Genomic DNA, 27,073 nt, shown 5'->3' with positions numbered 1-27,073 from the left:
AAAACATTCAGTGCGTATTGCATTTTTACGGCAAAAACTTAAGTCTAGCAAGAATGCGCTATTGGCGGAGGGAGGGGGGGGGGGGGTATTGTTACAGGTTGAGTGCTTATTTGATAATTTGGGTTGTTTAATCATATTTTATAAAAAATTGTTTTTCTAGCTAAGGGAACTTTTTGATTCAAGTATTTCACTAACAGTGTTTAACCCATTCATACTTTTGCCCTCCTTAACCGCTCATGAAAGACCAGACGTCTTGTGCTTTTTGTGACATCATTAATTTTAACTACATCGTCAATTACATCAAACGTGATTTTAACCCTTTAACTGCTATGATATCAAAGAAAAATTCTCCTATCTTGTCCCCATGCTTTTCTTATAAAAGTACTGGGGAGAAGTTCTTATAAGATATCAAGAAAATTCATGTTAGGTAATGGGTATTCATATCCTTATTTCTCATGACCTCAGGGACTAAATAAGCATTGATATTACAAGGAGAAATTTGATTCTGATCACTGTCAGGGCTTGAAGGGATAGTATAATTAGTCGATGCAGATCTGTCAAACCATACCTATATGAGAGGAATTGAATAAGGGAAGAATTACATACAAAAATGCGAGGGATTTCCTACAAAATTGGAAGAACTTATAAACCCTTCCGTGGACCGCTTGCTCCTGTCAAAAATTACGAAATAGGCGCTCCATAATTCCACTGGCAGGTCGCATCGTTCACACTTTAATTTGCACGGGGCAACGTTTCTTCAGTCGAGTATAACTGCATCTAAAAATAACATTAAGCAGCAGCTTACTTAAGGGAATATGGGCGTCTTTCTTTAATCTGCGACTTAATTTTTTCGAAAAGTTTCTCGTAAAAATGATCATGACATTTCGCGACCTGGCCCCAGTTGTTCAAAGAGCGGATAACTTTATCCACTGGATAGGTCGCTATCCGGCAGATGAAATGTGTGCAAGATTTTTCCGATAGCCCTATAATTTGTGGATAGAGGAGAAGCATATGTCTGATCTAAGTATGGGATTGTGTGGAAAACCTGCCAAGAGCGTTAGTTGGAGTACATTTGCTCCACTGGATACTGACTTATCCAGTGGATAAAGTTATCCACCCTTTGAACAACTGGCGCCTGCCAAAACAACATCAGTACTTCGTGATGACCTGGTAACCAGTTGTTTTGGCGGGAAAAAGGAGCGCGCCCGCTCGCGTAAACAAGTCAAGGCATAGCAAGACGAAAACCATGGCGGAGAAAAGCAAACAGGACCAAATTAAATGGGCGCAAATGGTCGTTTGTTCAACGAAAACGAGATATTTAAAATGTTCAAGCGGGTGATGCAAAATATCGATCTACATGGGTAAGTTTTTTACCTATTTATGATGGTAACCCATTTAAATTAATGAGTACTTTCTGTTGTTATCCTATAAATGGCACATTTTGATAAAATTTGCGGCTTCGCTTAATTTCTCTCGTATTTATTGATCCAAATGCACGTTTTCTAGATGACCTGCTAAGATGCTAGCAAAAAGGAAGAAAGTAAAATGAAATGGGAAACCGTACTGAGCATGATAAATCGAAACATTAAATTCCATTCATTCAAATTCCGAAAAAGACATTTTGGTGTTCAAGTTTTCGTGATAAGTTTTGAATTGTGCGAATCCGAAATAAATTTGAAGAAAAGGCTTGTTTTAACATTTTATTCAGTTTCACAATGACACATATTATACTTACTTGGTTCATAAAGTACTTACATTGGCATTGAATAGTAACCGAGGAAGATACAAGATGTAATAGCTAGCTAGCTTGTAATACCTGTCGTCCTCTTCGTTCTCGCGATTCTAACCTCTTCGTTATTAGATAACTAAAGCAACAACAATGGCGACGGAAACGAAAACTGCACTTGAAAATATAACTTCATTTTATTTTCAAAGGCGTATTTTTTTGTACTTCATCTACAAATTCAGGGAGGGAAATAGCTTTGTCATTTAGTTTACTAGTATAAATTTAATAGCGAATGTCTGTAAGATGGTATAGTTAAATTTCCTTGTCATACTTTCTTATGCTATTATCATAAGAATTTAATACCACTGATCAATACCGAATAACTTTTCCTCAATAGATAGGGGTGATCTTGTCCGTTGTACTGATTGAGCAATTGAATTACTTTTTGTATAAATATCTTAGTTAAAGAGAAAAGGCCTTTAATAACTTGAAAGAAACGCTCACTTTTGTATATTGCAGAGTGCATGTCACCAATGAAATTGGCCTAAGTCGCGAGAGGAAAATGCCATTTGTTGCTTGAAAGTGTGTTTTTTCCCGACTGAGCCTCTGGCAGTGAATTTTTTAAAAAAAATCCAAGTTTGTTTAAGGAGGGCTCTTGGTAACTATAAGTAACGCATTTTGAAGAAAGAAGGGTGCACGGTGAGTTGGAATGTCCACACCAATTGTATCTCAGGTTTTTTGTTAACTTGCTGAGATGTATATTCCCCGAAAAAGGCGGAATCTGACTCTAGCTAGTACGTCCTTTATCATATCTTCAGGGTCCCTGGTTAGGGAAATTGACTTAGTGCTCAACAGAATCTCACGCACCGAAAACGTAATTGACTACGAGCTAGAAATTGTCTCACGATTGCTGCTCAATTTTCAGGGGTTAAGTTTTGAAAAGGCTAATAAGGGTGCGCATGCCAACGTGCTATTTTGAAATTGGGACTAAGCAATAAACTTTAATTGCTAAAGTTACTTCGTTTTTCTTTAGCTTTGTAGAAATACAGAACTATACATACAGTCATAAAGAACAAAGAATTCAACCATGTTGACAGACATGGAATAATGGACATACAAATGAAAGTAAGTTCTTTTTCCTCTCTTTCCTCTTTCTTTGCTAGACTGTTGGTCAGTTTTCATCCACTGTCTAAAACAGCGATAAAGCTCCAATACAAATCAGTAAAAACCAGTGATAAACTGTGTTTGCAAGGACCACCGTGACAAAATAAAAGTACTCATTGTTACGTATTTTGTTTTCGTCTACCACGTTGTAACGTTAGCTTATACCTATTTACCAGTTGTATTTTCAAATTTCAAATTGTAACGTTTTTGTTTATGTAACTTTAGCCTTTTTTCAGGTATCTATTGTAACTGTTTAAATTGTAACGTATCTTGCCACAGGGTCAGTCTCAAACATACCCTGAAGAAGAAAGGCCGTGCCTTTCGAAATATTGGAAAATATACTTCCCTGACCGTGAAATCAGCCTTGCTCTCTTTTTTTAGATTATTTCCAATACAAATGCTTAAATTTCCATACTACGACGTCAATTCAGTTGAATACAGGCCGGGTCAGTTAATACCGGCAGTTAATTGTACCGTGACCTGTTAGGATGTCAGATTCTATACTAGAGGACCGTCTGTATTCAAACCGGGGTCACAATTTTTCGTCTACGATCATCATAAGGAGGGGGAAGCAGTTATTATTACAATAATAATAATAATAATAATAATAATAATCATCATCATCATCATCATCATCATCATCATCATCATCATCATCATCATCATCATCATCATAATAATCGTAATCGTAATCCTCATCACCATCATCATCATCATTATCATCACTATCGTCGTCGTCGTCATCACCATCTTTATATATTTATTTTTATATCATATTTTCCACTTTTTATATTGCTTTTGGCAGGTACTCGTGTATACCTGCAGTAGAAACGAACTTTTAACGCACAGCATAAGAGGAAACATCAGCAATCCAAATGGTTGAGCTAGTGGAAACGGGAATTCAAAACAGGTATCCTTTCCTATCTCAGCGTTACTTTCAACAATCAAGCCCAAGAAATTACTCTCAAGATCTTTAGTGACCAATATCTTTAACCTTTTTTCAGGTACTGATTTGACTTCCTGAGAGGAGTTACTTTCTACAACAATTGCAAGGTAAATATCAACATAAAGTTCTATGAAAGGAATTAGTGCTTAAAATTAAGCCACATTTTCAAGAAACCAACCTCAAAACCACCACATCTAACAACAAATATCTTATTGCCTTTCCGCTTTAGATTTCTTTGTAGAGGAAGAAGGAACAACAGTCTGTCTCCTTACAAAACCCGGCATATTTGGACCAAACACAAAACTAACGATGTGAATACTCACACCTAGCACGGTAGTGGCCAATCTCTACTTTCATATTCAACAACGTACCTTTAAGGCTGCAACATCTCTTTCGAAGGAACCAAACTCTAAATTTTGAATAATGCATAGCATCTAATACGGAAAGGTGGCCAATAGTTGCCAACCACGTGACCCCGAGCTGGGTGGAGGGTTTCGCGCGCTCCACTTGGTGCTTGTCTTACTTTCGCGCTTCCCGAGGCCCGTATAGTTGTGATGATCAACCCATCCCGGTCTGCCGTATGCACTCAACAGGCATTGCACACAGGTAGAGTAGTCAACCCAGTTGAATACAGGCCGGGTTACTTATACCGGTAACTAACTGTACCGTGACCTGTTAGGGTGACAGGCAATATACTGGGTCGCTGTGTGAGAGTTCATGGCTGGTTCCAGAGGACCGTCTGTATTCAAGCGGGGGTCACACTTTGTTTCAAATTTCTAGGATACAAAAATCCCATTTACTTTTAAATTCAGTTTGAAGTTCCTGAGAAGGGGTTGTTGCTTTGCATTAATTTATACTGAAAAAAGAAGCAGCATTCATTGACGAGAGAATATTATACTGTGAATGAATCCTTAATCTACAGAAAAATGTGATGCAATTTTAGTGGTGGTTTCAACTAAAGCCACCAAGTTAACTGAAAGAAGATTTGAACTCGTGGTTTCGTTATACTGTAGAAGCTGTCCTCGACTGGGCTGTCAAGCTCACCCCCCCCCCCCCCCCTTCCCTTACTAACAGACTGTGTTTTAAGACGGTAGAGTGATATGTAACGCTTAAAAAAGTATGCATGTGGACCGAATTACTCAAACGCAATGCGGTAAGTGTCTAAATTAATATTTTTGGGTTTTCTTTACAAGTTTCCTGATAGTTTTCAAGTTAACATGGTGACATATAAGTAAAATGCAAATCACATTATCTGCAGAGCATGAAATTGGAATTCAGGTAAATTTGTCTTCACGATGAGAAGGGGAGAGCCAAAAATTGACTGCAAAACCTGTGGAGCTAAAGGGGGAAATTAGCAGCAAAGGTTATATCGCTGCGGTATTAAACCCATTCCGTCCGGATTCCAGCCGGGGCACATTCGTGAAAAGCCAGCCAGGGCTTTCGTCACAACATCACTGTCCCATCCTTGTTTCCCTAGTGGTAGCTAAATATGATGCTCTGGTGAGGTTCGTACATGCTGTAGAAGCTGTCCTCGGCGGACAGGGCTATCAAGCCCTATTTTTTACTAACAGATTGTGTTTTCAGATTATAGTGTGATATTTAAAGCTTAAAGATGCAGGTACTGTACCTGTGTGTGTCGACCGGAATTACTCAAACGCATTGTGGTAAGTGTCTTAATCAATATTTCTGGGTTTTCTTTACAAATTCCCCGTGTTCAGTTGAACGTGGTGATATATTAGCGAAGTGCAAATCACATTATCCCTAGACTTTCTCAAAGTCCGTATTCGTTGGGGTCTAGTCCCGACTTGAGGCACGTCTACATTATCTCCAGAGCATGAAATTGGAATTCAGGAAAATTGGTCTTCGCGATGAGAACGGAAGAGAGAAAATGAACTGCAAACCCGCGGAGCTGAAACGAAAACATAACGATCAACTCTGCACCCGTTCGTAATTTACTGACATATTCTGATTGTGTTTTAAGTTTGTAGAGTGAAAAGTTTCCTATACATGAGCTAATTGGGATGCCTCTATCAATTGAGCACTGTCTACTGAAACTTATGATAACAAACAAGATTTGCAAGGTATGTTGGCATACTTTTAAGCGAAACATGTTTGCCAGGTTTTTTTATTAACCCTATCGGTAAGAATTTTTGTAGTTTTAGCTTTTTTGCTTTTATAATTTTTTTATTTTTTTATCAATTTGAAGTTTTTAACCCCATCGATGATATCTTTGTAGTTTTAGCTTCTAGTTTGAATTGCTGTTTTTATCATTTTGTAATTTTGTCTTATATATTGTATTTTTTAACCCTTTGTATATTTAATCTTTATAAGATATCAAATTCTCTTACTGAATTAACACTATATCCCCACTTCTTCCATAATCACCGTAAATGGGAAATTTATTGGAAAATATAGCCCGTTACCCTCCTTTGCGAGGACGACTATTATATCTAGGGACGACTTCATTGACCTCCAGTACATTTCAGGATAATTTTTAAATCTTGTTGCTGACCTATAGACACTAAATGGACTTTCCCCTAACTACATTAGTGAACCGTTCGGATTTAAAAACTCGCAACGCAATCAAAGTAAGACGTCAGCGCCTGAATCAATGTATTTTAATATTAGAGCGGTTTCCAATTGAGTGTCGTAAAACCAAAACCAAAGTAATTTCTCTGGCCAGTCGCAACAGATGTAAACAACACAAAGAGCCAATCAGAATTCGGAGCAAATATATGTAACTGGCGCCAAGCGCGGGAAAACGTGTGCGGCCAAAACACAATTGTTTTTGGTTTGGATTCCCATTGGTTGAGAAAGTGGCGTGAGTTTTGTTAACCAGTCACATAGCGTAGTAATGCAAAATTAAAGCAAACGCGAAATTACTTTCCACACTCAATTGAAACCGCTCTATCAATTATCATTTATATTTACACCTGACGAATTACGTTTTTGTTTCTTTCTTTTTAGGGCGTTTCCTATGGTCTAAAAGTCTCATGAAGTTTTTAAGCTGAATTCTATTCGACTGAAAGTTGATCAGCAAGATTCCTCAAGCCTTTACTCCAAAACATTGGTTAACACTAGTCAGCACCCAATTTTTTTTAAGATGTCAGTCGACTATTTCGTTATCACATTCTCCTCACTATCAACTAACAATGCGTGAAGACTGCTGAGGAGAATATCTCAATTGCTTATGCGTAAGTGTGGATTACGACTGCCATGACTATTTTGCAGGTGTTTGGCCTTAGAAAAAGTGAGTAAAAATCGACGGAGGGATTTTTTCCACTTTGAAAATGAAAAAACTTCAGTAGTTGTTATACGATGCAGTATATTTATAGGTGAAACTTTCGGTTATAGTAACGCCGCCTAAGTGGCCCTGAGAACACTTTGTGCCTCGATCATTCGGTGACAACGTCAATCATACGGCGTGTAGGGAGGACCCTTGCACTAGGCGTAATTTTTGGTGTTCAGGTTTCCTCTATCCGATCTTATTGAACCAATGTGGGATTTAAAGTTAACCAAGGTTTTACAACATGCATCTATATGCGTTTTCACCACTAGATTAATTAGGTCTTAGGCTACCAAGAGTTTGTGATTGAAATGATTCACAGCAAAAATGAACTGAGGGCAAGAAAGCGTTTACAGGAATCCTCATTATTTAAGTTAAAAGACTGAATTTTAAAGGGTTTAAAATTTATTAAACACCGAATAAAAACTAAACATTAAAAGTAAAATTATAAAAACAACAATTTAAAACTAAATTTAAAATTAACGTTTATCCCACCGAGCCCAGGTCTTAAAGGGCCAATTTCACCTCAAATAATTCTCCTCAGGACAACATTAACCCGAATGATCATAATTTACCTACCTGTTAGAGTTTATTAATGTGGATTCCTGTAAAATAAGGTTTTCCTGGGTCTTGCTGATTTTGTTAACTTGCTAAGTACTTTATCAGTTTAAAACGAAAATAGAGACCTTGGTTAACTTGAAAACTATAGCAAAAAGGCTGAACGATTTTCGTAGAAATGAGGCAATCCGCGAAGGCGTCGATTCTTGTGGTGATACTTCTTGTGGTGACAGTTATACATTTTCAACTTGAAACGAATTATGCTCTTTTTGACTTTCGTGAAATGATTCAGTGTAACGTGGATGTGTAAAATATTTATGGAGAATGAATGAAAAATAAATAAAATATTTTTGTCCACTGTGACTTGGGTAGCAGTCATTTCCGGGAGCAAACAGACATAGTAAAATATACGATTCCCTATCAAATAACTTACAACTATTATAAGCAACACTTCCCGGAGGCACGCATTTGCCTGTGGCAATATTTTTACAATAACATTAGGATTCTTCTTATGCCAGTTTTGAACATAAATAGTCCACAAGCCTTGGTCTCTGCTCGCATTTCGTGCTCTCTGAAATGACTGCTATACAGGTTACACCAGCCTCGTCTTATGTTGTTCATTCTCTGATTATATTTAACAAGAAACTGCAAGTTTGTTTAAGGAGGCAGCTTTTGGAACATTTTGGCGTGTTTCATTATAAAAAAACTGCAACGAGTTGAAATCCGCACAGAAAACGGATCTCAGGTTTTTTGTTAATATCTTTAACATTTGACTATAAAAAATTGCGATAAAACATTTCGTAAAAACATTATAAAAAGGTTAAAAACACGACGTTTCGATGTACATTACATCATTATCAAGTGAAATTAAAAATGCAAGATTGCGGCTATAAATACAAAAATGGACAATAGATATTAATTAAAATAGTAGCATTGAAGAATGCTACCGGTCGTAAGATCAGAATTATCCTTCCTTTTAAGGATCAAGTAGCTGCCAATGCGGTTCGCAGGCAATTTAACGACCTAAGTAATAAGATTGGCCCCATATTGCAGCCAGTTTTTGTTAGTAGGAAATTAGAACATGATCTTAAGCCTAGGGAAGTTAAGCCGTCGATTGTGAATCAGCAATGCGTTGTCTACTATTTTTCATGTGATCTGTGCGATGCAGATTATGTCGGCTATACAGCCAGACACCTTTTTCAACGCGTTGCTGAGCACAAGAACTCGGCAATTGGCAAACATTTTCTTGAAGCTCACGGGAGCAAACACCTATTGAATCAGGGCCATTTTAACATCTTGAGAAAGTGTCAGAGCAAATTTGATTGTTTGGTATTTGAAATGCTGTACATCAAGAAACTTAAGCCTTGCTTGAACACTCAAACGGACTCTATACGTGCGAAACTTTTTGTTTAACCGGTAGCATTCTTCAATGCTACTATTTTAATTAATATCTATTGTCCATTTTTGTATTTATAGCCGCAATCTTGCATTTTTAATTTCACTTGATAATGATGTAATGTACATCGAAACGTCGTGTTTTTAACCTTTTTATAATGTTTTTACGAAATGTTTTATCGCAATTTTTTATAGTCAAATGTTTTTCTAAGTCTTTGCTTCTTAATATCTTTAACGAGTACAACATTCCGGCGAAGCTAGAGATGTTCGAAAATCCATGCGTCTTGAACAAATCGTACAGATTGGGTGCAACGAGAAACAGAAATGAAGCGGAGAAGTTGAGTTTGATCTGAGTCCTTGTACGTTCCAGTCGAGCTTAATTTGCCTCTATGCAGGAGTACCCGAAAATAACATCAAAGCAAAATACACAAAAGTTATCTTCTGTGTTCCCACGTCGTTTTACGAAGTATTACGAAACTGAATTTCATTCCCCGAATTTACTTGCTGTTGTTGGTTTTTAAAAAATGCTTGTTGGCCTTTTTAAGACATATTTTCCCGTTCAAAAACGAAAGAAATTAGTTTTTAGGGTCACGAAGTTCTGAGCTGACATTTTGAAGACGAAAACTATAGATTTACTTTTTTAACCCAATCGGAATTTCTGAGGCGATTAAGGCCATCCGAACAGATATCTACCGTAATGAGCCGTTAGGTGCCCCTGAGTATAGCTTGGTAGACCTGTCCTTTTCCGGCCCAACACAAAATAGAAAAAAACAGGGGACATATGCGCACAGGCCACACCTCATAAGAATTACCGATAACTATAACACACTCACATTCCACCAAAAGATTACAGACGATGGTTCTCAGTAAACAATCGCGTTATGTATCTTAAGCGGGCTATTTTGCTGGCGATTTTCAGGTTTTACTCAAACTGAAACTAAATTTCCCTTCTCATTCGTATATTATAACCAGATTTTAGATTATGATTCTCTGTGGACAATCTCGTGATGTATCTTAAACGGGCTATTTTGCAGGCGATTTTCAGGTTTTTGGTAGAAAACTGCATTTACTCAAACTGAAACTTAACGCCCCCTCTCGTTCATCAAATGCCCCTAGAACACGAAGAGAAACGTATCAAGTGATGTTCTCAAAGGGAGAATAAACCATAATCCATTTTTATCAATATTTTCTAGACACAAGGGAAAGACAAAGGAAAAAAACATAGTTTCAATACACTGGTAAGACAACGTTTAACAAAAATGGATCATTATAGGGTGACAGCGACCGCAAAATGGAGGTGACCGTTTAATAGAGGTTACAATTACAGTAATTACAACATAGAGGGCAAAATTACTGAATGCTGATTGGTCGAAACAGGAAAATACGCGTGAAAATTAATCCTTAATTCTACTCACTCTCATGCGATTACACATACTTATAAGGGACGTAATTTTCGGGACTTTGACAAATGACCGCTTAATAGAGGGTGACTGCTTGATACGGTTCCGCTTAATACAGGTTCGAGTGTCCTCTCGATTTTAATGACCGCTAGCTTCCACGAATCTAGAGTTTATTTTAGAGTGCGGCCTTGCGGGTTTACCGCAAATAAGAATATATTGGCGCAAGGAATTAAATTTCAGAAGTGCGTCAAAGGCAACAGACAAATTTTACCTAGGAGGGTTAGGTTTCTGAGAGATATGACAATTGAATACTTTTATTTTACGAACGTAGTTATAATAAAACGTTTCTGCGCTACACACCAGAAAATGCTATGCAATAAGAAAAATCCTCTATTAAGTCCCCCGTCTCAAATAAGCGCCCCCTCTCTAATAAGGCCCCCCTTTTCAGAGGAATAAAGTTATTAAGCCGCCCTCTCTTTTCCCACAAGTGAATAAAAATTTTGAAAATAACATGTCCAGCAAGTACGATATTACTCAAATCTCCATATTAGACAGTCATTTCCCTGGTCCAAAACAGGAAGTAGGGAAGCGTAACTCTAGTCTGTTTCTTCCACTCTTTTTTCAAATTTGTTACCGGTAATGCGTTTCGCGTGCTTTCATCTATTCTTTAGTGTGCATGTGTTGAACGAGTTTTCACGGGAACGTTTTAATAGACTTTCCTATCTCTTTATTTTAACAACTCTCGTGCGTTTGTATCGACTATCGTGCCCTCTTAATGACGTTTAACTTTTGATCTCTTTCCTTAGGAAATTTAAAATCTCGTTATCTATTGCCTTTAATGACTCACGCGGTTCTATCGACTCTCGTGCGCTGACAAGAACAAAACTCGATCTTTTTCTGGACTGCTGACTTACATGAACTCTCCAACTCTCGCGCACTGTCAATGGATAAAAAAGCTCCGATTCTGTGATTCTTACCTAATCTGTGTAACGTATTTCAGTTGACTCATGTAGGCTTTTTAGTGAGTACAGATCCTTGATCTCTTACGCCCGTCAAAATGCCGCTTAACTCCTGCGTATTTGTCAAATCTCGTGCTCTTTCAATCGGTTGAAATTCTTGATAGATTTCCATCTCTCTTTACTCTTTTCGTCTCCCGTACTCACACTCTTAGCCGGAGGATCTGCATTCCGATTTAGCAGTGTGGGAAGGACCCCACAGCTTAACAACAGCTTAGCCGCGAAACTATTGTCCTCTCAGTCTTTTGAGCCTTGTTCCTTATAGATTATGGCTGCTTGATCTGAAGAATTAAGACGGTCACCATGTGACTGACCACAAACAAATCCCACAAATATTGAAACGAGGCTCTGCTTGCATCCGGCCCCTCATGCACCAGAAACATCTACCATCGCCTACATGCATGAAGATAGACCCTCGTTTTTTCGTTTCAGAGCTGCGAAAATGAAAGCACATGCGGCCACAGCCTCAACGCCGGATGGTGTGCTCAGCAGGGGTCAAACTTATTTCGTCTCAGAACTGACTTAGTAGGCCGTGATGTGATTCGTTGTGGAGACGGTAAAGAGTGATTGGTCCGTTTCGATCCGTCTTTTGTTAACAATAGACCAACAGACTTTTTCCGCGTACGTAACCCGTCTATGCTTCTCTACTTTGTTTTACGCATGTAACTTTACGCCCGTTAAATATAACGCACAGTCTCATCCACTTATCTTGTAACATGTGTAATATTTTTCCTCTTAATGGGAAATCAAATAAAATCTTGGTGTGATCAGCTCCGTTACTGGATCGTTCGAACACAGTTTACAAGTTCAGCAAATTGGAATAATCGCTAAGAAGTGCAAGTTACTGGAACTTGTATTTTCAAGTGACGCTTTCGTTGGCGTTGCCGTCGTGGTTGCTTAAAGTCCTGTTGGCGTATAAATTGTTTGAAGAATTAAATAAGTGCGCCTTCAAGTCTTGATGATTGTTTTTCTTCCCCCAAATGCAGGGAAATTTGCTTGAAAAAATCCACCACTGATGGGGAAATGCAGGGACCGGCTACGAAATACACAACGATCAAAGTCCCACGTATGCCCGGGGTCCCCCTCCTTTGGGAAGGCCGATAACAAGAGCATACTGAAAAACCCTTGAAAAATGGGTCCATCGAAAATTTTTATGAACGAGCGAATTTTTGCAAGGTTTATACGTTGTTCTGCTCCGGCTAACTGTCCCTAACTGCCTCTGTCTCTGAGGATCGTTGTCCCCGGCGTTGCGGCAATGAAGGTACCATGGGTTTAGGTTTCACCGTTAGCCTGGAATCCTATGGAAGATATCATTGCAGACAACTGTTCTTTATCTTTACTTGTAGTGTTGTCGCTGGTACTTGAGGGATTCGAACTGCTCTCTTGCAGTATAAAAAATTAAATCACAGCGTTGTCCTGTCTGACTTAAACCGTATTCAGAAAGCAGGAACCGGAGTGTTTCTGTTGTCATGGCCTCGTAACTTGCCGCAAAAGTGATGGCTATTGTTATTGCGACCCGTGATGTTAAGAGGCCTGAACTATCAGGGTTGGCAGTTGCCGTGGACCTGTTACTTCGAGGTTTGCGTTGTTGAGCATTTATAGATTGCTAGTTGAGACTTCCACGGAAGACAATTGTGAAGAACAACCGGCCCTACTTGGAGAGTAGAAACGGACTTAGGGAGGGACAAAACACGCCAATGTCACTTGTAAGCGTGGGTGCAAATCATGATATGGGACTTTAATTTGTCATGCCAAAATAAGAAGACTAGTAGAATTACTTCACACTAGACAAACTATTGACCTATAGGCTACCTGGAAGGAGGGGGGGGGGGGGGACTCGGATATAAAAGTGACGGGGGGGTCCGACGGAGCCTAATATTTTGCCCCCCCCCCCAAAAAAAAAAAAAAATACATGGACCTTATATTGTGCACCCAAAAAAATACAAGATAATATAATATTCAAATCATGCTTTCGGATCATGCGGGAACTTTGGCTTGAATTGCGTAAGAACTATTAGCCTGGCGGAAATTCGAACCCAAAAAAATACGCGATTAAAACTTCAAGCCAAAAAAATACAGGAGTTGAAAATTTTAGACCCAAAAAAATACGGCGGATCCCCCCGTCACGTTTATACCCGAGTATCCCCCCTGGGATAGGCTATAGACTATTGCCTAATGCTTCTGGATCGTGGCAGGCACAGCCATACACCGGCTCACTGGCTTTGGCATTAACTAAAAACGTATCGTCCGATCGCGCTAGAAGTGAAAAAAAAAAAAAAAAAAAAAAAAAAAACAGCTCGAGTAACAACGGGCTTGAATCCTTAAATGTATTGCATAAAATTGCTGTCTTATTTTTAAACGTTTCCCCTCACTCTTCCACGAACCAATCGAAGACAACCAGTCATCTCTGTAAATTATTCCTTAAGATCAAATATAACTGACTGGGAAATGAGAATCAGACCCTTAATGATATTTGACGGTAAACCGCATTTGCGCGATCTCTTGAAATTTGCTTTCTTTTACAGGCCATTAATTTTTCCGGTCTCAGAGAGCTTTGTTGTGACTGCTGGAGTAGATTAAAATTTGCATTTGTTCCCGGGTTTATTATGATGATAAAAATGTATATTTTATACTGGACGTTTTGTATTTTTCGTTTTTGTAGGCCTGTTATCGCGGGAACTTATCCGTGAAACTTCAGCCACGACCAATTCTGCACGTATTTTGCGGGGAGTAAAGACAACAGGGTACTCAGCAAACGCACGGATTGTGATAATTTTTAAAATAGAAATCTTGCCAAAAATAAAACAGAAGGGAAGTCGTTGTAAGATGTGGAACAGATGTTAGATATTTCTCTAATAAATACTTCAGTGACGTGAGATAAAGAAAAATATTCATTATAAAACAGCTCCTATTTAAATTTTATTGTTATTAGCAGCTGTAAGCAGATGTGAATGTTTGTATTTGCATGAATGAATTTACTGTTGTTCATCTTGGTGAAGAAGTGACTTCAACAGAGCAAACACAATCGTCATTTGTCAGGTAATTTATAGATCTTTGTTTTCTTTTTCCACTCGCACATGATAAAACTAGAAATACGTGACTCGCAAAACCTCGCGAAGCGGGGGCTGGGTGGAAAGCCCTCTTTACTCGTATTGTAGCATCAAACGAGGAGATTAAGAGGCGCATAAGAATTTTTTTTTGATGAGCATGGTGTTTTCGTAGTTCCACGGGCTAGTTTGCGGTTGAAAATCTATTTCTGACGCGACGTAATGTACAACGGGCGTGCAGCGCTGTCGTGTTCGATGAATTTATTTCCCACGGAAAATTATTGACCGCGGCCACAAAACGTGTAATTTCTTTCATGCACTCTTTCACAAAAAAGATTTCTAAAAGAAAGGGAAAAGATTCTGGAGAGATAGTTCTGTGTCCAGTGAATATTGATGAACATTGCAGTTGAAATTTGATCATGCACGCATATTTTTTTCCATGTATGCAAATTTTGCTCCAGACAACGCCAGACAGTCTGACGTCATTGTGCGGACACCTTCAAAGATATAAACATATATAGACATATACTAGTAGTAATCAAAGATTATAGAGTGCGTTCGTCCTTTTATATCTGTACGTAATGTGTAACTACCAAGGTGAAATATTTGTAATAAACGAAGCTGAGTTTAAAATTTCAGCGGCTTCGTTGTTGAACTTTAAAAAAAATAATAGAAAGTATTTTCGGTCCGCCTGTTGCGTGACACCGTTGAAGTTTAAAATAATGCACATCATTTTCGGTATAACGCTTATAATCTTTGAGAAAAACGAAACTTACAGGCCAGCATACTATTTTGGTGTTCTACTCAAAAGGTATTTTACCAAAATGCCGCGAAACTTACGCGACTATAAAGCCGTAAAAATGTCGAACTGAAGCGAGCTAATTTGCATACAGTTTTGAAAGACATCTCATAGCCAAGGTTTATATTCAAAGAGCGGATAACTCTATCCAGTGGATAAAATGTTCTCCAACCAATAGATTTTATCCGCTGGATAGCGAATTATCCGCTGGATAAAATAATCCGCTCTTTGAAAAACCGGGGCCTGATGTCAGTTTCTAATGTGTGTATATTTCAGATATTTTTGCATTTTGATTTTATACTAACGTAATACGTGACTCGCAAAACCTCGCGAACCTAGGGCTGGGTGAAAAGCTCTCTTTACCTGTTTTGTAGCATCAAATGAGGAGATTAAAAGGTTTCTGAACATAGCAACGATTTTGATGAGCATGGTCTTGTCGTAGTTCCACAGGCTAGTTTGCGGTTGAAATCTATTTCTGAAACGACGAAATGTACACTAAATGTACAACAGGCGCGCAGCGCTGTCGTGTTCGATGAATTTATTTCCCACGGAAAATTATGTTACCGCGGCAGGAGCCCAGACCGCGGCCACAAAACGTGTAATTTCTTCAATGCAATCTTTCACAAAAAAGATTTCTGGAAGAAAGGGAAAAGATTCTGTAGAGATATTTCCATCCAGTGAATATTGATGAACATTGCAGTTAAAATGTGATCCCGTACACTGAATGTAAAACTTTCCCGATGTATGCAAATTTTGCTCCAACAAACTGCGTGTCTTCCAACCTGTGCCCAAGAAACGTGTAATTTCTTCAATGCAATCTTTCACAAAAAATATTTCTGGAAGAAAGGGAAAAGATTCTGTAGTCTAGAGATATTTCCATCCAGTGAACATTGATGAACATTCCAGTTGAAATGTGATCCCGTACACTGAATGTAAAACTTTCCCGAGGTATGCAAATTTAGGCAATAGCGCGAAAACGAGGGGGCGACTCTTATACGAAAACGAGACTAAAAAGATGGCTCTAGCGCGAAAACGAGGTCAGATGTCGTCATAAGCTCGCACCAGTTTCTTGGCCGACACATGCCCCTGCAAAACTCAAGCGGGGGCGCCATTTGGGTGTCCTTACAGCAATCTCGAAAAATTCTGCATAGCCGTACACAGGCACACCAACTCGAAAGACACAGGACGCAAAGACGAAATTAGGCTTGCGTTCTCCTTCGTCGAACGCAATAAATATATTTTTCGCTCGAATTCGCGCGGCTTAGCTCCGCTCGGGCCGGCTCGGCCCGACAAATTTATTAACCTCGCTACGCTCGGGCCTTCGGCCCTCGCTTCGCGAGGAACAATACTACAACAACTAAGTTTACGATTTGATTTATTATACAAATGGTATTTCTGATTTAGAAAATTTCTAAGCATTTAATTTTTAAACTTAATGACCCGTACCATTTGATTCCTGAATTTTGACGATATGCTGAGGTAAATATGTGTTCGGTAGGTCTTAAGCTCTTCAGAAAGACTTAGTTGCCGTATATAATGGTAATGAAAAACTGCATTTCCATTGAAGAACTCATCGCACTTCATCCACTTTAAGACGGGAAAATTAATAATTTTGTCTTCCGAGCGACAAAAAAACAACAACCAAAAAACAAAAAACCCTTTAGATAAGCGTGAAATAAGGCCATCTGGGGTTTTCGGAAATCCGACAGCCGCTCGGCAATTTCGGTGGGAGACGACGGAGACTGATAACATTCCGTTTGCTTGATTTTTCTGCAACTTAAACACTCAGCCATCGGAACAAATTAAACAGCGTTAATACGTTATTGTTCAGTTATCCCTTTGTAACGCCCTAAAACGATCTGTATTAAAAATGATAGCGACATTTTTAGTATTTCACAGTATGTCACCATGAGCCCTAAAATTTACTGTTTCACCAAAGTCACGCGTTATGATTTTAGTGAGGAATTCCACCATTTTTGTGCTATTATTTTCACAAAATCTATAAATTGTTAGCCATGTTGCCCCAATTATTCATGGTGCAATTAGTACCGTGAAAGGGTGTCGAAAACAAAAGTTAAAATATTGACTGATCAATTTTTTAACCGGTATGCAATAATTCTACAGAGAAATCTACTTTGCAAACGAACATCAACTTTGAGACTGCGAGGTAAAATGAGGCCTTTACCATCCCGGAAAAGCATGTGCTTGTTCTTTGTTTTAGGTAAGTACAATCGCTCTATCTTCTTGTTGTTTCAGATAAGAGAGGAAACGTTGCTCCAAATTGCCACACCGAAACCCACCATCTGGTTCTTGATTTATAAAAAAAAAAAACGCAAATTGACAGAAAAATGAAGCCCTGCCTCAAAGGGTGCAAATATGATATAGAGACGAGAAAATTACAGCTAGGAAGTCAACATCATTTTTCACAATAAAGTTAAAGAACAGAGAAAATGCGACTGTCGGCGAAAACTAGCTGCCTTGAGAAAATGCGTGCTTTAAACAACATTTTTCATATTGAACCCACTAATGACAAACCCAAACCTATCTCATGAAGGACAGCCTTCACTTTATCTTCACATCATCTAACCTAAAATATTTCCGTCGTAGCCGCAATAATCAGGGAGACATCTCCTCAGGACAAAAAGGAAGATCCACGCGGTGCCATAAGTGAGTATGAGATACAGAATCTTTCTTTTCTTAAATTATTTTATCAGAATGATTTGGTAGCTCTTAAAGTTCGAGTTAATTAACAAATTGAGTATAGCTTTACTGTTGTATTACAATAATTCCGTTTTAATCTGGTCTTGGTGTTTTCCTCAGCTTGTCCACAGCCTTGCAGCTGCAAGCGTTCCTCATATAATTCAAGTTACCTGAAAGTAACGTGTCGAGGACAACAGCTCACCCAGGCTCCACAGAGTATTCCACCGAATACTGCAGAATTGTGAGTATGGTTCCCACGGTTAAAGTGGCTATGAACTGAACGATAAGTTATGGTTGCAGAGCATCCTACTTTTTGTTCAAAAATTGATGACGTCAAAAATAGTTTCAGTACAAAGATAAATTACAAAATAAAGAATATATCGGGAAATATTAGAGTGATGCTGCTCAAACTTGGTACGAGTAGTTACCTGAGGTAAGACACAAAATTACACCTTCTTTGCTGTTGCTGTGGAAACAATTTTTTTGCTTTCGGGTCTATTTCATGCTCGATTGACGTTCTCATTTTTTTTTGTCTTAATCAGGCATCGCTTACTCCCAATGAGCAGGCGAGAAGACGTAGAGTAATATGTGTACTTCGTATGTTTTAAGTTGGACTGTCTGTTCATCCTTATCTGTTTGAAAATGGAGATATTTGGTTCATAGCAGAAAGGGACTGAGGTCGAGAGTAATACCATGGAAGCGTTAAAATGGGTGTAATTTTGTTTCTTAGTTAGCGTAAGGTATTGGAACCAAGTTTGAGCAGTATCAGTCCAATATTTCTCGAGATATTCTTGATTTAAATTTATGATTGTTTTTTTTTTTACTGATAGTATTTGCCGTCATTACGTTTTGAACAAAAACTTGAATATCTCTGGAACAAGAGAACTATTCAAAGAAAGGCTGATCGATCGGCAAGTTGGGACAAATTATTCGATTTGAAAGGCAATACTTACGTTTATCCACCCAAAGTCAGCTGCCAAAAATAGAGCCGGAGATGGACGATTTTACTCCGTTTTCCTTTGTTGCTTTGGTAGCCATTTTGTAAAATGTAACCATTGATTTTCATGTGTAAAATACGGTTGACAAAATGGTGAATCACTGATTAAACTCTGCAGTAAAGTTAGAGTGCTGACGTGAATCCATTTATTTCCAACTGAGCATTAGCCCTAGAAACTTAGAAATGGAGAGCGCACGAGGCAAAGACAAATATTCTTAGACCTTGATGGGAATCGAACCCTCGGCGAACGCATTTGATCAACCGTTACCACCGACTGAGCATTATTAACAACTGGACAAGTTCGACATTGATTCCAAGCTACATTTACAGCTCACACATTCACTTACTTATTGATTATATCTTGGTAGGGACTTGTCTAATAACCAGCTAAAGGACCTGCCTTCAGGAGTCTTAAGTAGCAACAATCGGCTACGATCGCTGTAAGCAGGATTATTCTTTGGGCATAAAAGCGGCATTAATGCTATTTAAATCCATATCTTTAAATGTATTAATTGTTTCTTTGCATAGGTACTTGTTGTACTTGTTTAATAACTAGTTAAAGTTCTTACTTCAAGGAGTCTTTAGTAACAACACTCAACTTAAAAGCTTCTAAGCAGGATAATTCTTTCACCACAATTCAGACCAGTTTCGTAGAATTATCTAACGCGATTATTCATTTCTTTGTAGGTGCTTACAACGCTGAACTTATCTTAAATTTTAAGGAATTACCCTCGGGATCGTTAGTAACAACATCTACCTACAACACCTGAAAAACAATGTCTATAAGCTGCAAAACCACATAACTAGCTTCAGATAGGGTTAATTTCCTGAATCTATTAATAATCGCTGAAAATTTGTAACCTTTGACTTAAAGGGATCTATCCAAAAATCAGTTGAAGCAGTTACGTCCAGGCGTTTTTGGTAACAACACTCAGCTGAGAATACTGTAAGTGGGACCTTTATCTTTTTCACTTACCAAAAAAAGATATTGCCTACCTTTAGCCTATTCGGAGCAGTGGAAGGTAGACAAAAAGTTGAACTTCAAGACAAGTAGGCAAAAAGTTGGAGCTTAAAACAACACAAGCCCAACTAGTGGATACGAGGGGCTAGCGCGTCCGCCTTTCAATCGGAGGGTTGGTGGTTCCAGGATAGTTTGATTTCTGCATTGCCGTGTCGTTTCCTTAGACAGGAAACTTTACTCTATGTTGTATCTCTTCATTCAGGTGCATAAATGGGACATTACCACTGGGTATAACCCTGCGATGGCCTAGCATTCCATTCAGGGGGGAGTAGCAATACTCCTGTGCCCGGTTGTTCGAAAGCAGATTAACGCTAATCTCCGATTAAAGATTAATCAAGGTTTTCATCTCGTTCGTTAAAAATGGTTAAAAAGGCTAATTTCGAAGTTGCAACAAATCCAGAACATTGCTGCTCGCTATGTCACTGGTGTAAGGAAATACGACCATAATACTCCTGTCTTAATACATCTTCGTTGGTTGGCATGCCTATTTCATACCGGATCGTGTTTAAGCATCTTCTATTTGTTTATAAATCATTGAACGGTCTTTGCCCGCAGTATCTAATGGAACTCCTCGAACATCGGAAATCAACTCGGTCTCTTCGCTCGAACTCTCAAGACCTACTAATGCAGTCAACTTGTAAAACCAAGACATATGGTGACAGGGCTTTCTCTGATTGCGCCCCGAAGCTTTGGAACACTGTTCCTTTGGAAATACGACGTTCCAGTACATTAAGAAAAAACTCAAGACTTTCCTTTTTACTAAATTTATTGAGAGTTGCTCTTTATCATATTTTTAAATTTAAGATTCTAGTTTTTTTTTAGGTATTATGCTAGTCTTAGTTTTCTAGGTTATTTTTAGGGTAAATTTTTTGTAAAGCCCCTCGGGGAAATAATGGATGTGTGCGCTATATAAATGAACTATTATTATTATTATTATTATTATTATTATTATAACAACAAAAACAATTTATTTACAAATTCTGATATAAATTGCTTACTATTAAGCTAAAGGTAAAGAAAAGTTTGAGTCAAAACTGGGGAAAGAAAATATTTTCGAAGAATCTTTATTGATTAGTCATTAAACTCAAATCCGCAAAGTTTACGTTAACCCAGGATTAGCTTAATCGGGCTTTGAACAACTGGGTCCTGGCTAGATCATGCTACAGAAACTGAGTTAAGCTCCTAGTTCGACTTACCTTTTTCCCTACACAGAGCAATATTAGTACACAGTATTTGGTATTTATGCCTAGCCTGCGTGCGCGCGTAGACGTCTCCCATGTTCACCTCTGCGTGCAGATATATCAGTAAGCCAAACGAGAGTCCAATTTACGGTTAAGATCGTTAGGTCGGGCAAAGATGTTGGTATTGGTAAATTAAAGTATGGAATGTTTCAAAGAGGTATACATATTTTTCCAACTTTTAGTCACAGCTCGTAATAATATAGTATCTTGTTGATTATTTCTCTTTAGGTATTTAACCGATAACCAGCTACGGGATTTACCTCCAGATATTTTTACAAACAACACCCAGCTGCAAGAACTGTAAGTTATAACACTATCATTAAAGGAAACCTCCACTCCGACATTAAATTGACGGTAATTTTTCGGAAATGGTGGACTGTCTAAATTCAAAATTTCAGTTTAAAAAGTAGAAGTAACATTCAAGTGTTCTAAAATTACATATGATTATCGCCTAGTTTCGATTTTATTTTTCTTGGGCGCTGCCATTTTGGATTCTATGACGTCATACGTGCATGAGTGGAGACGGAGAAATAAGGGACCTTCAGATTTGACTACGTGTACGAGTTTTCAAATCTGGTTTGCGTGATTTAGAGAACCGCTTGTCACACCAGTGTTGTTTGTAGGTTCTCCTTATCTGCTGATAAACAACAAGAAGGAGTGAGAGAGTTCTTGGGATAGAGAGTTCTGATATGAAAATTGAAAGTCGCACTTGTACTCAATCTCGTACTCGTACCCTGATCTAAACGTCTCTAATGTAAGCAGCGAAGGAGATCGACAGAAAGGCGCGTATCACGGGATCTACGAAGGAGTGTTCCTCCACCGAGCAACTTACCCGCTGTGCATGACAAGCCCTCTTGGATTGGTTCTCGCATGTCCAGAGCTAAAATAGGAAGTTCTTTTTTTGAAGGGATAGTCAGTGCAACCGATCGACTATTCGATTGGACAGATGATGGCATGCTCTGGTGGGATAACGAAAAGTATACTGTTTACGCTCATGAGTGAAGTCCAAAGGTCAAATGGAAACTTTGGTGCCTGAGCAGAGTTATAGTGGTTCGAAAGCCGAAAACAAGCCCACTTTAAAAAATGCCGACTCAACCCCCACCCCAGCGTCAATAATGAAAAATCTTCGATGTACACATCCTTCCAGCAGTAAGCACTCGTGAACATAAGAGCATGCCAATTGTTGGAGATAGCTGTTTTAACTTATTCGCCGCTTTCCTCTCCAGTCGGTCTTAGCTTTTACATAAAGTTTTTATCTTGCTACTTTTAGCGACCATTCTTAGGCTTAATTTTTACTCTTCTTATACAAATCAATACATCATTGTAACTTTTAGATTTACTATCGCAGGAGCCGGGCTCCTGACTATCGTTATGACGTATAATGTTGTAAATTAATTATTATTGTTACTTAAAGACCCTTTTCAGGGAGTGTCATAAAAGTTTGCATTGTATTGTATAAATTGTAATAATCGCTGAAAATTTGTAACCTTTGACTTAAAGGTATCTATCCAATAACCAGTTGAAGCAGTTACGCCCAGGCGTTTTTGGTAGCAACACTCAACTGAGAAAACTGTAAGTGGGACCCTTAACTTTGTCACTTAGCAACAAAGATATTGCCTACCTCTATTCGGAGTAGTGGAAAGTAGACAAAAAGTTGATCTTTATTGTTTAAAACGAAACGATTTGCAAGAGAGGATTGAAAAAAAACTTTATTTATTAGTCATTTAACTCAAATCAAAGTTTACGTTAACCCGGGATTAGCTTAATGGGGCTTTGAACAACTGGGCCCTGGCTAGATCATGCTACAGAAACTGAGTTAAGCTCCTAGTTCGACTTAACTTTTTACCCAGTACAACTGAAGAGTAATATTAGTATACAGTTTTTTATATTTATGCCTAGCCTGCGCGCCCCTGTAGACGTCTCCCATGTTCACCTCTGCCTGCAGATATATCAGTAACGAGAGTCACATTTTACGGTTAAGATCGTTAGGTCCGGCAAAGATGTTGGTATTGGTAAAGTATGAAATGTTTCAAAGAGGTATAAAGCTCGTACCGTTATAGTAACTTGTTGATTATTTCTCTGTAGGTATTTAGCCGATAACCAGCTACGGGATTTACCTCCAGATGTTTTTACAAACAACACTCAGCTGCAAGAACTGTAAGTTATAACACTATCATTTAAGAGAACCTCCACTCCGACAACAAATTGACGGTAATTTTTCGGAAATGGTGGACTGTTTAAATTCAAAATTTCAGTTTAAAAAGGAGAAGTGACATTCAAGTGTTCTTAAGTTAGATATGATTATCGCCTATTTTCGATTTTATTTTTCTCGGGCGCTGCCATTTTATGACGTCATACGGTTGCCGCTTTTGTCAGGTAGCAGAAGTTCTTTTGTGTGAAACAAATGAGTAACCACATTACGTCATGAATTCCAAGATGGCGGCGCCGGGAAATTCAAAAGGGAAAATAGGCGATAATCAAATTCTGTTTTGTTCGACACAGAATTATTTCCATGTTTTCCAAAGAAATTTGAAATTAGATCGTATTTTAAACAATTTAACGTTGATTTATTTCAAGAGTGCAGGTTTCCTTTGAATCTATTCGGATCTGCTTTCGGACTGTAAACTAATAACCCAGATATTTTCTGTACCATCCATAACTTAAAACTTAGAGGGGTTTCTTCTATTACGCTCACATTACCACGCATTTGCCCACTTTACTGACTTGCCAAAATTTTCCTGTATCCTTACATTGCAATGAGCATGTCCTTTACTTGGCAATCAGGGTTTAAGGATGAGTGTTTCTTTGTCAAGGTACTGAGTTTGCTTACTCCTTACGATACAATTTGGGCTCGAGGTTTTGTCTTTCATGAAAGAAAGGCGCGTATCACGGGATCTACGAAGGAGTGTTCCTCCACCGAGCAATTTACCCGCTGTGCATGACAAGCCTTCTTGGATTGGTTCTCGCATGTCCAAGCTAAAATAGGATTCCTTTTTAAAAGAACAGTCAGCAGAACCGATCGACTATTCGATTGGACAGATGATAGTATGCTCTGGTCCGATTACGAGTAGTACTCTTGACGCTCATGAGTGAAGTCCAAAGGTCAAATGGAAACTGTGGTGCCTGAGCAGAGTATAATAATAATAATAATAATAATAATAATAATAATAATAATAATAATAATAATAATAATAATAATAATAATAATAATAATAATAATAATAATGTCAGCCCTAACCTATCTGATGCAATGCCAGTCCTAACCTATCTGATGTGGAATCAGCACTGGCCAATCACAGAACTGCGAGTTATCGACAGAGAGGCTAGAAAGATCATCTGTGAAAACGGTGGGAAGCATCCCTTAAGCTTGACGGCGATAATGTATTCGGCAAGAGAGAAAGGAGGGCGTGGCTTGCGCTCGGTTGAGCGCGAATACAAGTTGACCAAGATAAAGGCAGCAATAAAGCTCTGTTAGAACATGGATCCCTCTATGAGGGCAGTGCAACAGTTCGAAGAGAGGGCGGTAGAGAAGGGACACACTTCACCGATGAAGGAAGCGCATAAGTTTGCCGAGGAACTGGGCATGAGCCTGTCTTTGGAGTACCCTCAACCGTCGTGCTGGTCTGTGAGCGATCCTGAGACGGAGATTCAGGGGCCAAAGGTCAAAGAACATCTCAAGAAGGCAGATATGGAGAAGCTGAAAGAGAAGATCAAAAAGGAGAAGTGGCATGGACTGTTTTTGCAGGCTAGGTGACGTGGCAGGATAGCGAGCTAAATCAGAGTGGATGTTTTGCTTGGTTGCGTGATTGGACCTGTGCTCCTACCCATACCATCGCTGGGGTAGTGGAGTTGTACGAGCAGCTTACGCCCAATAAGGTGTACACAGTCCACAAAACAGGTCCAGCACAGGGCGACATCACGTGTAGACTGTGTGGGAAATCTCCTGAGACGCTTGCGCATGTGCTAGCGGGTTGCTCTGCTCTGGCCCAGTCTAAGTACCTAGAAAGACACAACGCAGCACTGAAAGTCCTCTTTTTCGAGATGACGAGGGATCTGAGGCTAATTGATTCAGTTCCTCCCTGGTACTCGTGTGCAGTGCCCAAACCAGTCTATGAGTCATCTGAGGCATTAGCGTTTTGGGATGTTCCAGTTTATGCTGAACATACCATCGTCAAGGCTAACAGAGTGGACGCTCGATTTGTGGACCACAAGAATAAGAAGGTGTGGGCTGTGGAGATGTCCTGTCCGTGGATGGAGCATCGGGAAAAGAAGCCCGAGGAGAAGACGGTCAAGTACGGGCCACTGCGATTCGAGCTGAAGAAGCGGTACCCTAGCTATGACGTTGAACAATGTAACATCATCATTGACGTGCTTGGGGGATGGTCAAGGGATGTAGACCTGACAATGAGAAAGCTCTTTGGCAGCAGGGGTTGTGACGTATTGAGAAGGATGCAGAAGGCTACCATCTCGAGTTCTCTCAATATAGTGAGAACTTTCAAAGCTACGGTCAATTGACTTTCCTTTGGGGAATAGCGTAGAAGCTCCATATAGTTTTGGTATTAGAGAACTTTTATATTTTATGAGATTTTTATATTTTATTGCTAATTTTATTTTTTTAACTCAGCAGTTTTCTTTTTATAGTTCCTTAAGATCGCATGGGTTACGCTGCGCGCCCTATGTGGTTCTATTTTAGCATCCATACGTTTATTAATTACACATAATAATAATAGAATTCACATACAATTATTAAAAATATCTGCCCCTCTATAAAAAAACGCTCTTTTAGTCGATTCCAATTTAACCCTTTCAATAACTAGTTTGTTCTTATTTTTTAATATCACAATCATAAATATCATGTCGTTTAAGTTGAAAATAATTGGAAAAATAGCTTGGGGCCTTTCCCTTGAGGCACTTTTCAACCAGTTTAACAATGTGGTTTTCTCTTCTTCTCGTAAGGGTGTCCCAACAAAGACTTGTAACCATCTGTTCAGTGGACAAATGGGCAGTATTCAAGACTATTCTACCACCTCGTCTTTGTAAACATTCCAGACCTTCTTCATTCCCTTTACCACGTCTAGAGAAAACAGCACCACAACAGTATAGTGGTTCGAAAGCCGAAAATAAGTCCACTCCAAACAAAGCCGCCTCAATCCCCACCCCAGCGCCAATAACGAAAAATCTTCGATGTACACATCCGTCCAGCAGTAAGCACTCGCGAACATAAGAGCATGTATTGTTGGAGATAGCTGTTTTAACTTATTCGCCGCTTTCCTTTCCAGTCGGTCTTAGCTTTTTCATAAAGTTTTTATCTTGCTACTTTTAGCGACCATTCTTAAGCTTAATTTTTACTCTTCTTATATATATCAATGTATCATTGTAACTTTTAGATTTACTATCGTTATGACGTATAATTTTGTAAATTAATTATTGTTGTTACTTAAAGGCCCTTTTCGGGGAGTGTCATAAAAGTTTGCATTGTATTGTATAAATTGTACTAATCGCTGAAAATTTGTAACCTTTGACTCAAAGGCATCTGTCCAATAACCAGTTGAAGCAGTTACGTCCAGGCGTTTTTGGTAGCAACACTCGAAAGCTGTAAGTGGGAACTTTAACTTTGTCACTTAGCAACAAAGATATTGCCTACCTCTATTCGGAGTAGAGGAAGGTAGACAAAAAGTTGATTTATGGAACTGCAAACTTCGAAGAGGATAGGTTAAGATGTATCCAACCCAATGTATTGTTTCTAAACAATGGTCTATTACTGGACCAACAATAGA

At 38.8% G+C, this 27,073-nt stretch overlaps 2 protein-coding genes and 1 long non-coding RNA gene across 3 annotated transcripts in view; all 3 read left to right on the top strand.

Moving 5' to 3' along the window:
- Positions 1-1,172: 1,172 nt before the first annotated feature.
- On the top strand, positions 1,173-6,940 carry LOC146483694 (uncharacterized). Its single transcript, XR_014863820.1, has 5 exons — positions 1,173-1,361; positions 2,760-2,851; positions 3,696-3,800; positions 3,895-5,917; positions 6,804-6,940. It is a non-coding gene; the product is annotated as an uncharacterized LOC146483694 (long non-coding RNA).
- Positions 6,941-13,804: 6,864 nt separating this feature from the next.
- The window catches only part of LOC146483691 (uncharacterized), a 99,383-nt gene continuing 86,114 nt past the window's right edge, over positions 13,805-27,073 (top strand). Inside the window, exons 1-7 of the mRNA XM_085105834.1 lie at positions 13,805-14,530; positions 17,462-17,558; positions 17,945-18,004; positions 18,158-18,278; positions 19,403-19,474; positions 19,909-19,980; positions 23,382-23,453. Coding sequence (XP_084961960.1) covers positions 17,510-17,558; positions 17,945-18,004; positions 18,158-18,278; positions 19,403-19,474; positions 19,909-19,980; positions 23,382-23,453 — 446 coding nt within the window. The 5' untranslated portion in view covers positions 13,805-14,530; positions 17,462-17,509. The remainder of the gene's footprint in view (positions 14,531-17,461; positions 17,559-17,944; positions 18,005-18,157; positions 18,279-19,402; positions 19,475-19,908; positions 19,981-23,381; positions 23,454-27,073) is intronic.
- LOC146483693 (uncharacterized) lies at positions 25,046-26,033 on the top strand. The gene has a single exon (XM_085105560.1). It carries the CDS (start codon positions 25,338-25,340, stop codon positions 25,809-25,811), a length of 474 nt encoding a protein of 157 aa, XP_084961686.1. The 5' UTR covers positions 25,046-25,337; the 3' UTR covers positions 25,812-26,033.

The sequence above is a fragment of the Pavona decussata genome, unplaced genomic scaffold (genome assembly GCF_977016875.1).
Source record: "Pavona decussata unplaced genomic scaffold, jaPavDecu1.1 SCAFFOLD_38, whole genome shotgun sequence".
Classification (NCBI taxonomy): Eukaryota; Metazoa; Cnidaria; class Anthozoa; order Scleractinia; family Agariciidae; genus Pavona; species Pavona decussata.
This window is presented reverse-complemented; position numbering and strand designations above follow the sequence as displayed.

Coding starts and splice junctions, on each gene's coding strand:
- LOC146483693 (XM_085105560.1), top strand. CDS start 25,338: ATGACGAGGGATCTGAGGCTAATTGATTCAGTTCCTCCCTGGTACTCG.